This window comes from Oncorhynchus mykiss, chromosome 5 (genome assembly GCF_013265735.2).
Source record: "Oncorhynchus mykiss isolate Arlee chromosome 5, USDA_OmykA_1.1, whole genome shotgun sequence".
NCBI classification, from domain to species: Eukaryota; Metazoa; Chordata; class Actinopteri; order Salmoniformes; family Salmonidae; genus Oncorhynchus; species Oncorhynchus mykiss.
This window is the reverse complement of record NC_048569.1, coordinates 42,985,016-42,996,568: the sequence shown is the minus strand read 5'-3', so window position 1 is coordinate 42,996,568 and position 11,553 is coordinate 42,985,016. Positions and strand designations below refer to the sequence as shown.

At 43.2% G+C, this 11,553-nt stretch overlaps 1 protein-coding gene across 1 annotated transcript; it reads right to left on the bottom strand.

Moving 5' to 3' along the window:
• Positions 1 to 338: 338 nt before the first annotated feature.
• LOC110523889 (BCL2/adenovirus E1B 19 kDa protein-interacting protein 3) lies at positions 339 to 11,095 on the bottom strand. Its single transcript, XM_036977600.1, has 6 exons — positions 10,922 to 11,095; positions 4,952 to 5,105; positions 4,691 to 4,778; positions 2,294 to 2,373; positions 1,470 to 1,619; positions 339 to 1,185 (listed from the first exon to the last, which is right to left on the bottom strand). Exons 1-6 carry the CDS (start codon positions 10,956 to 10,958, stop codon positions 1,137 to 1,139), a joined length of 558 nt encoding a protein of 185 aa, XP_036833495.1. The 5' UTR covers positions 10,959 to 11,095; the 3' UTR covers positions 339 to 1,136.
• Between the last annotated feature and the right edge of the window lie 458 nt (positions 11,096 to 11,553).

The window sequence follows — 11,553 nt, the reverse complement described above, 5'->3', positions numbered from 1 at the left end:
CTCACATTACTGAAACAGCCTGTTAGTCCTTCTTTCCACTCTTGTATGGCTAAATGAGAATCTATTTCAGTTAAACAATGGCATCACACAAACAATCCAGACAAATAGTTGAATAAGGTTCGGGGCTAACTTATACAAATGTCTTAGTTTTGATATATCTCTTATTATGTCATAGCTCTCTAGCACTTATACCGTTTATAAAATAAATAATACGATCTAAAACACACTTTTACCATTTATAAAATAAATAATACGCTCTAAAATACAATGAATGTCTAAACACAATAAAAGTGGATGGAAAAGGAAAAATGGAGTAAGATAGACAAATGGATACCGGACACGGGTGACAAATTAAGTTTAATGGGGTTATAGTCATTCAAAGAGTTCAGAGTTCAAACAGTCAGATGGTTATATAGGACAAAGTGCAAAACCAGAGCGCCACTTTTGTGGTCGTAAACCACAAAGAACATTAAACAAACCATTCCTCAACCTAATACAAATCACCTGCGCTCATCACAGTTCTGGCATGTCTGACACTTAATATTGGTGACCAGAGTCATATAGGCATATACTGCCTGTATATGGCTCTGTTGATGACCTCTTTCTTTCACCAGGATTAGATTCTGGTTTTTATTTGGGAAAGCATTGGGCTATATACCCCATTTCTTCAACAATCTGCTAACACCTTCAATGGGGATTTATCTGGGTGTTATTCTCTTTCTTCCTCTCTCTTTTCTCTCTCGATCTTATCACTCGTTTCTCTCTGTTAGTTAATTGAGATCAGTGTTACTCTGCTGGGAGAGTAAAAGTGACCTCAGTCTGAGTCATTGACACAATGTCCGTAGAGTATCAACTGTCCTGCCCTGACACACACAGAGAGAGAGAGAGAGAGACAAACACACAAACAGACACGCTCTGGCCCTGGGACAAACACAGATTCAGAGATGCTGGGTGACTGACGGACAGACACACAAAGTTCTGGTGGATGGTGGACAGACAGACAGACAGACATACAGAGAGACATTGGTAAAGAAAGTTGCCGCATGACAGGGAGAAAGGGCAACAAGTGTACTGTGGCGAGGGCTGAGATCCTATTGGTCTGCCGTCAGCGAATGGGAGCGCTGCCCGGAAGCACGTCACAGAGTGCTAGTTGTGGAGGCAGCCAATCGCTTCCCAATGTAGATCCTGCGAGAGAAATATACTGCTAATAATGAAGGATGCACATTTACCTCCTTGTTGTATAAAAACAGATTGCTGCTATTTGGAAAGAGATCTATAATAAAAAAAAGCATCAGGTGCTGGTGGTCATATAGTACATTATCATTACTAAGACAACCTGTATCTCATTATCTCTTAGTGTCGGTAGCATATATGTCCTGTATTTATCTATTATAGTGCGTGTATATGCTTTCGACTGTGTGTGTGTGTGTGTGTGTGAGTGTGAGTGTGAATGTGTGTGTGTCTCTTACCCTACTCCCAGTGTGAGCAGGTGCGAGGCAAGCAGTGAGGGGATGAGGATCATGAGGACGTCAGAGGAGAACAGGCCTCTTTTCATCACCTCACTCTTCCTTACGCTCAGAGAGCCCGACTGCTGCTTCGGGTGCTGGAACACAAACTCCCTGAGTGCAAGAGAGGCATAAGGCAGAATCGAGAGAGAGGGAGGAAAAAAGCGAGGGAGATGGAGGGAGAAAGGGAGACAAGGAAGATGAAGAAAGAAAGAGATGGAGAAAGGCGAACATAGAGAGAAAGAGAAGGAGGGAAGAAAACACTTTGTTCCTCAAGATAAAAGGAGATTTCTCAGGAGAAATTCTAGTTCTCATATTTTGTCAGTTAGAATATTTCAAGAAAAGACTGTGAGCTGTTCAGTAGCGCCATAACATGAGAAGAAAGATACATTCATGTACATTAATGTAAAAATGAAATGAAACTATGTGCAAGACTATCATCTGTCATGTTTAGGTGTAACAGAGAGAGATATCTGTCATGTTTCAATGTTACTGTACAAGATTTCATTCATTATTTATAAAAACTAACGACTACATTCCCTATTGCACATCCACAGGCTCCTCACGGGTCAGTACTTGTTATAGGCAGCCAAGTACGTGTGTAAATTAATGTTTATTTTATTTAACCTTTATTTAACTAGGCAAGTCAGTTAAGAACAAATTCTTAATTACAATGACGGCCTAAAAATGAAACTAGGGGTGAAATGGAATGGAAGGTAAATGGAATTAGAACAAATTAGAATGAGAATCAATTCGTAGTCGTTCCAATTCTATGTGTAGGGTCTTACTTTGGTGGAAGGTTCTCGGGCCGACTGGACCAGTCCCATACCCACTCGGAAAGGAGCCTCCTCTCCCCTTCTTCTTCGGACTGAGATGGAGAGGAGGAGGAAGAGAGAGGTAGAGAAGAGAGGGAAAGTTAAATGTCAATTATCAATTACATTTGCCATCATGTTTTGACTAAGAATGGCGCTGCAATGTATAGCAGCCGTTTTACCGGGCTCCTGACAAATTCTGATATTTTCATTTTTTTTGTGCTAATATGAACTTTTTTTGTAAATAATGTTTCCGCCATCATTTCCTATGACCCGAAAATAGCTTCTAGACATCAGAACAGCTAACACTAACATTGATTTGGATGAAGATTTCCACTTCAATGAGGCGGAGGCGCAGGACATACTGCTGACCCCAGACCAGGCACTAATCCCCGAAACTCGAAAAAGTGAAAGGTGGCGTAAGAGAGGCCGACGTGCGGGCACCCTGACGAAACTACGTCGGCGAGTACATAAACCCTCCTTGTATTGGAGAACGTACAATCACTGGGGAACAAACTGGACGAGCTCCGTTCAAGACTATCTTCAATACGGAAGTGGTCAGATGAAGCTAAGCTACAGGACTGTTTCGCTAGCACAGGCTAGGATATGTTCCGGGATTCCTCCAATTGCATTGATGAGTATACCACATCAGTCACCAGCATCATTAATAAGTCAATCGATGACGTCGTCCCCACAGTGACTGTATGTACATATCCCAACCAGAAGCCATTGATTACAGGCAACAGCCGCACTGAGCTAAAGGCTAGAGCTGCTGTTCTCAAGAAGTGGGACACTAATCCGGACGCTTATAAGAAATCCCACTACGCGCTCCGATGAAACATCAAACAGGCATTCACGTCAATACAGGACTAAGATCAAATCCTACCACACCGGCTCTGACGCTCATCGGATGTGGCGGGGCTTGCTAACTATCACAGAAATCCAGCCACGAGCTACCCAGTGACGCAAGCCTTCCAGATTAGCTAAATGCCTTCTATGCTCGCTTCGAGGCAAGCAACACTGAGCCATGCATGAGAGCGCCAGCTGTTCTGGACGAGAGCGCCAGCTCTTCTGCATGTGTGATCATGCTCTCCGTAGCCAATGTGCGTAAGACCTGCAAACAGGTTAACATTCACAGGGCTGCAGGGCCAGACGGATTACCAGGACGCATACTCAGAGCATGCGCTGACCAGCTGGCAAGTGTCTTCACTGACATTTTCAACCTCTCCCTGACAAAGTCTTTAATACCTACATGTTTCAAGTAGACCACCATCGTCCGTGTGCCCAAGAACCAGAAGGTAACCTGTCTAAATGACTATCGCCCCGTAGTCCACACAGCCCTTTCCCACCTAGACAAAAGGAACACCTTTGTGAGAATGCTGTTCATTGATGACAGCTCAGCGTTCAACAAGCTCATCACTAAGCTAAGGACCCTGGGCCTGAAGACCTCCCTCTGCAACTGGATCCTGGACTTCCTGATGGGCCGCCAACAGGTGGTGAGGGAAGGCAACAACATATCCGCCACGCTGACCCTCAATATGGGGCCCTTAAGGGTTGCGTGCTTAGTCCCCTCCTGTACTCCCTGTTCACCCACAACTGCATGGCCACGCACGACTCCAACACCATCATTAAGTTTGCCGATGACACAATGGTGGTAGGCCTAGAGGTCAGAGAGGCAGTGAGTTGCAAAGAACAACAACCTCTCCCTCAAAGTCAGCAAGACAAAGGACCTACAGGAAATGGAGGGCTGAGCATGCCCCCATTCACATCAACGTGGCTGTAGTGGGGCGGATGGAGAGCTTCAAGTTCCTCTGTGTCCACATCAATAAGGATTTATCATGGTCCACACACACCAACAGGGTGAAAAGATTTGGCTTGGGCCCTCAGATAGTAAAAACCATTGAGAGCACCATTGAGAGCATCTTGACTGGCTGCATCACTGCAACCGCTTGGCATCCGACACAATGCGCTACAGAGGGTAGTGCATACAGCCCAGTACATCAATGGGGCCAGGCTCCTTGCCATCCAGGACCTCTATACCAGGCGGTGTCAGAAGAAGGCCCTTAAAATTGTCAAAGACTCCAGCCACCCAAGTCATAGACTGTTCTCTCTGCTACTACACAGCAAGTGGTACCAATGCACCAAGTCTGGAGCCAACAGGACCCTGAACAGCTTCTTTCTCTGTTGGGAAGGGCCCATAAGTAATAATTTCACTGTTAGTCTACACCTATTGTTTGCAAAGCATGTGACGAATAATTGGTGTATTTATTTGATTTGATAACACTGACTTGTGTGGTGTTAGAGCTATCTAATAGCAAAGGATTGCTACTGCTACATTTGAGTGTTATGTGCCAGCATGCATGTGTTTCGTACCTGTATGGTAACACAGTCTGTACTGCTGCTGCCTTCACTGTGGGGAGGGGAAGCAGTGGTCTGCGGAGGAGTCACCACCAGGGGAGGACTGAACAAAGAAAGCAGGTCAATGGGACTTCTCAGTAACAACAGACATCCATGTATGTACACACACACACACACACACACACACACACACACACACACACACACACACACACACACACACACACACACACACACAGAGGGGGAGAGAGATTTGTGTTGGTGTAGGGTACTGACCTGTCTTTACTCCTCTCACACTCAAGCTGTGCCTCCAGCAGGATCCTCTCTAGCTCCCCCTGCAGGGCCCAGGAAGCTGTGTCCTGTTGTTGCCCTGTCAGACTATCCCTGCTGCTCACTGCTGATATTAGCTCCTCCAGCTCCACCCACGAGCCTGTGTGTGTGTGTGTGTGGGGGGGGGGGGGGGGACAAGAGAGAGAGACAAGAAGGTACAGCACATCAGAAATCAGCTCAATGTAATTGAAGAATCCATAGAATCTAAACAAACCATTTCTGGGAAATTGGAACACACTAAACAAACAACAACACAAAGTGTTATCTATCCAAAATGGAGATGTATGGATAAACCACTTCTCCAATCTTTTTGGCTCTATAACAAAGAACAAACAGTAAAAACATATACTTGATCAATTGCAAATCTTAGAATCAGCTTATATCCAGAACCCACTGTATTCTCAAATTACATTGAATGAGCTACAGGTCAAAATACAAACCCTCAAACCCAAAAGGCCTGTGGTGTTCATGGTATCCTAAATGAAATGATAAAATATTTAGACCACAAATTGGCTATACTTAAACTATTTAACATCATCCTCAGCTCTGGCATCTTCCCCAATACTTGGAATCAAGGACTGATCACACCCCGATCCACAAAAGTGGAGACAAATTTGACCCCAATAACTACCATGGGATATGCATCTACAGCAACCTTGGGAGAATCCTCTACATTATCACTAACAGCAGACTACAACAGATCATGTATTCACCCTACACACTCTAATTGACAAACAAAATAAACAAAGGCAAAGTCGTCTCATGCTTTGTTGATTTCAGAAAAGATTTTGACTCAGTTTGGCATTAGGGTCTGCTATACAAATTGATGGAAAGTGGTGTTGGGGGGGAAAACATATGACATTATAAAATCCATGTACACAAACAACAAGTGAGCAGTTAAAATTGCCAAAAAACACCCACATTTCTTTCCACAGGGTTGTGGGTTGAGACAGGGATGCATCTTGAGCCCCACCCTCTTCAACATATATACAGTGAGGCAAAAAAGTATTTAGTCAGCCACCAATTGTGCAAGTTCTCCCACTTAAAAAGATGAGAGGCCAACTATGACAGACAAAATGAGGGAAAAAAAAATCCAGAAAATCACATTGTAGGATTTTTTATGAATTTCTTTGCAAATTGTGGTGGAAAATAAGTATTTGGTCAATAACAAAAGTTTATCTCATTACTTTGTTATATACCCTTTGTTGGCAATGACAGAGGTCAAACGTTTTCTGTAAGTCTTCACAAGGTTTTCACACACTGTTGCTGGTATTTTGGCCCATTCCTCCATGTAGATCTCCTCTAGAGCAGTGATGTTTTGGGGCTGTTGCTGGGCAACACGGACTTTCAACTCCCTCCAAAGATTTTCTATGGGGTTGAGATCTGGAGACTGGCTAGGCCACTCCAGGACCTTGAAATGCTTCTCATGAAGCCCCTTCGTTGCCCGGGCGGTGTGTTTGGGATCATTGTCATGCTGAAAGACCCAGCCACATTTCATCTTCAATGCCCTTGCTGGTGGAAGGAGGTTTTCACTCAAAATCTCACGATACATGGACCCATTCATTCTTTCCTTTACACGGATCAGTCTTCCTGGTCCCTTTGCAGAAAAACAGCCCCAAAGCATGATGTTTCCACCCCCATGCTTCACAGTAGGTATGGTGTTCTTTGGATGCAACTCAGCATTCTTTGTCCTCCAAACACGACGAGTTGAGTTTTTACCAAAAAGTTATATTTTGGTTTCATCTGACCATATGACATTCTCCCAATCTTCTTCTGGATCATCCAAATGCTCTCTAGCAAACTTCAGACGGGCTTGGACATGTACTGGCTTAAGCAGGGGGACACGTCTGGCACTGCAGGATTTGAGTCCCTGGCGGCGTAGTGTGTTACTGATGGGAGGCTTTGTTACTTTGGTCCCAGCTCTCTGCAGGTCATTCACTGGGTCCACCCGTGTGGTTCTGGGATTTTTGCTCACCGTTCTTGTGATCATTTTGACCCCACAGGGTGAGATCTTGCGTGGAGCCCCAGATCGAGGGAGATTATCAGTGGTCTTGTATGTCTTCCATTTCCTAATAATTGCTCCCACAGTTGATTTCTTCAAACCAAGCTGCTTACTTATTGCAGATTCAGTCTTCCCAGCCTGGTGCAGGTCTACAATTCTGTTTCTGGTGTCCTTTGACAGCTCTTTGGTATTGGCCATAGTGGAGTTTGGAGTGTGACTGTTTGAGGTTGTGGACAGGTGTCTTTTATACTGATAACAAGTTCAAACAGGTGCCATTAATACAGGTAACGAGTGGAGGACAGAGGAGCCTGTTAAAGAAGAAGTTACAGGTCTGTGAGAGCCAGAAATCTTGCTTGTTTGTAGGTGACCAAATTCTTATTTCCACCATAATTTGCAAATAAATTCATAAAAATTCCTACAATGTGATTTTCTGGATTTTTTGTCTCATTTTGTCTGTCATAGGTGAAGTGTACCTATGATGAAAATTACAGGCCTCTCTCATCTTTTTACGTGGGAGAACTTGCACAATTGGTGGCTGACTAAATACTTTTTTGCCCCACTGTATCAACGAATTGTTGAGGGCACTAGAACAGTCTGAAGCACCCGGCCTCACCCTACTAGAATCTGAAGTCAAAAGTCTACAGTTGGCTGATGATCTAGTGCTTCTGTCCCCAGCCAAGATGGGCCTACAGCAGCATCTAGATATTCTGCACAGATCCTGTCAGCCCTGGGACCTGACAGTCAGTCTCAGTAAGACAAAAATTCTGCAAAAACATAATGCAAATAATGCATGCAGAGCAGAATTAGGCCCATACCCGATTATTATCAAAATCCAGAAAAGAGCCGTTAAATTCTACAACCACCTAGAAGGAAGCGATTCCCAAACCTTCCATTACAAAGCAATCAAATCCAGAGAAATGAACCTGGAGAAGATTCCCCTAAGCAAGCAGGTCCTGGGGCTCTGTTCACAAACACATACAGACCCCACAGAGCCCCGGGATAGCAACACAATAAGACCCAACCAAATCATGAGAAAACAAAAGATGATTACTTGACACATTGGAAAGAATTAACAAAAAAACTGAGCAAATTAGACTGCTATTTAGCCCTAAACAGAGAGTACACTATCGCAGAATACATGACCACTGTGACTGACCCAAACTTAAGGAAAGCTTTAACTATGTACAGACTCAGTGAGCATAGCCTTGCTGTTGAGAAAGGCCACCATAGGCAGACCTGGCTCTGTGCACACTGCCAACAAAATGAGGTGGAAACTGAGCTGCACTTCCTAACCTCCTGTCAAATGTATGACTACATTAGAGACACATATTTCCCTCAGATTACACAGATACACAAAGAATTTGAAAACAAACCAAATTGTGATAAACTCCCATATCTATTGGGTGAAATACCAGTGTTCCATCACAGCAGCAAGTTTTGTGACCGGTTGCCACAAGAAAAGGGCAACAAGTGAAGAACAAATACAATTGTAGATGCAACCCATATTTATGTTTATTTATTTTCCCTTTTGTACTTGAACTATTACATTGTTAAAGCACATTGTTAACACTGTACATACCCATAATGACATTTTAATTGTCTCTATTCCCCTGAAACTGTTGTGAGTGTAATGTATTACTGTTCATTTTGCAACCTCTCAGTAATGTTGCAACTGAGAGAAGAGCTAATCCTGGATCATTCCATAGTTTACATTTCAGTTAATCTCATTCAATCATATTGAATCTCCCAGAATAACTTTACTGAAGCCTAATTCTGGAAGGCTAAACCAGGAGGAAGGCTAAACCAACACAGCCTATCAGCCTATCAGCCTTGCAGGTGGAATGACACAGCAGGAACAGACAAAAAAATATACAGACAGATTCTAAAGAGATTGTAATTGTCTGTTGTTGCTCAATCATTACAGTAGATGGCCTAATGTTAGGACACGCAATGCAGAGGGGCTACCCCAAAGCAGGATCGACGAGTTAGCCAGCTAACTTGCCTAAATATTCCAAATTATTTTGGGGGGGGGAGATAAGCTTGAAATGGGCCTGGTCTAATTGACAACAACACATATATACGTTTAGCTTTGTTAGTGAACCAGAAAATCAACAGTTATTTCTCATGGTTTATCAAACATTGCTGGCTAACTCATTGATCCTTCTTTTTTAGTAAAAACCCTTAGGTCTGTGTTGCTGTTGTTGTTGGACATGACATAGGTATTCGGTCCCCTTTAAAGTTGCAATCCAGGATCTTAAGCACAACAAATTGGTAACATATAGTACACATGGGATTCACCATACGAATTGCAAAAAAATATATATATGTAGGACGTAACATATCATACGCAATTTGATGACGTAGTACACAAAAAACGGGAACCACTTTTGGCTGGTGAGCATCACCTTCAAAACTAATGGCTGAAATTATTCAAGAGTACATTTTTAAGCAGACAGGACATCCCATTCCTGACATAGTATTAGACAAGACCCAATGACTTACTGACATAAGGGCATTTGTAACAACGAATGTTGTGTTTCCCCTGGTCCTTAGTTTAGCTTGAGTGTAACACACACACAACAAACAGGGACAACCACACACACAACACACACACTAACACAAAAACAAACAGGGACAACACAACCACACACACACACACACACTAATACAAAAACAAACAGGGACAACCACTGACACAGCCTGACAGGATGATTATGTAAGATCTTATTTCTGTATGAGATTAGCCACCCTTTACTCTCCTGTCTCATTCTCGTCTATTTCCTTATCTCTCATTCTATCTCTTTCTCTCTGCGGAATGCAAACATCATCACCTGCTCTCCTCATCCACACATCCTCCCATCCTCTATTTTTGTCTCTTCCCATTTATTATTTGCTTTAGGGTAAGTGAGAGATCATATAGACAGCAACAGTGGAGAGGGGGGTGGAGATGGGGAAAGGGGAAGGGAGGGCAGAGGGCAAACTGTGCCATTGCCCTAGTTTTCCTCCCAGAATGAGAGAGAGAGTCATGACATAACCACTGGCTGCCAGCCTGCTCGTGCTCTCTCTCTCTCTCTCTGTGGCCTTGACCAGGCTGCACTGCAGCAGCACCCAATGTCTGTCAATAGCCCAGTATCCTTCCATAGAAGTACTGTAGTGCATATCAGGTGTATGTTATGTGTGTTAATATAGGCCTAGTTCTTGAAAAACAAAGCACAGATGTGTCGTTGTGCCAAAGCTTTGTGTATGTCCTAGCTGTGATATTATGAAAGCTATACAACATCCCCCATGTGCTGTAGAGGCTATAAGCAAACTGTACAGTGAGCTATAAGCTTCAGGTAAATCTCCTGGGCTTAATTGGTTTAGTGATATACAAACTGGTGAGTCATAAAATCTGTTTACAGGATGACCATGTCAGTGGCAACAACAATGATAACTTCAAAATGGCATACTTACATTTCTCTCCCTAACATGCCCATTTTCTCACATCATTTTCTCACAAGTCCACGTTAACCATGCATTAGGTCGTGGACAATGACTATAAATAAACGTTGTCCATTAATAAATTAAAATGTGATAAACAAACTTATTTTGGTGAAAGAGGTCACTGTTCATGCATCATTAATTGATTGTTACTAAAAATAAGCATTGTAGGCCTAATGAGGACGAACATAATAATTTATACATCAATAATGTTATTTTCCTGATGGACCCCTCTTGGAATTATTTATTTAAATGTTAGCCTAGAAAAACAGTTGAACATAGTTTATCCCAAGGGTATACACAGAGAAAGAGTCATCATAGGGCAGTTACAAGGCTTTTTTATAAACATTTCATAGTTACTACAGCACAAATCAATCACAATTGACCCGACTTTGCATTGACCCAATAACGATCCATCGCCCCAAAACCCTTACCGTACAACGCGTCCTCTGGAGTCGACGAGCCTGACATGGTTAGTGGCTAAAGGGTGGAGAGAGATTTTGAAACGGTCAAAAACGCACAGTGTGGGGAAAACGGTGTGTTATAAACTGCCTACAGTATGTCGCTTTCTCGTGTATTGTTGTTGCTTTAGCGCGTAGACCGTGACGTACTGCACGCAGTTATCCCTCCCTCCCCATGTGCAGGGCATGTCGAGGTAAACAAAACCGACTGAAGCTCAACAGCAATTTAATTAAGAGCCACACAGCAATGTAAACTAGCTGACGACATTTGTGTGGTAGATTAGAATACAATAGATACTCCCATTAACATTTGACATGAATTTCCATGGCCTACTCATTGGAAAAGTGTCGTTCTTTGCAATGTTTTGAAATGTTTACTCCACACACTGATATGTGTACCCCGCTTGAACCATTTGCCGTATTTAATTCGTTGCGTCAAATGAAGGGGCTTGTGAGTTGTTGTGACAGCTTGTGGTGGATGGACAGTGACTCATCTATTTCGTTCCATTGAGAGGAAGCCGGGCAACTAGTGACATCAGCACTCCGCGGGCTCAGGCTCATTCTGCCTATGAAGTAAGTGCATGTTGTTGTGTCCGCAGAGATAG

Bases quoted from the DNA above. Each gene is read 5' to 3' on its own strand.
- LOC110523889 (XM_036977600.1), bottom strand. From the start codon at position 10,958: ATGTCAGGCTCGTCGACTCCAGAGGACGCGTTGTACG. The intron at 5,106-10,921 runs GTAAGGGTTTTG...ACACACACACAG, and splicing joins TCCAGAGGACGCGTTGTACG to GCTCGTGGGTGGAGCTGGAG. The intron at 1,620-2,293 runs GTAAGACCCTAC...TCTTGCACTCAG, and splicing joins CCCGAGAACCTTCCACCAAA to GGAGTTTGTGTTCCAGCACC.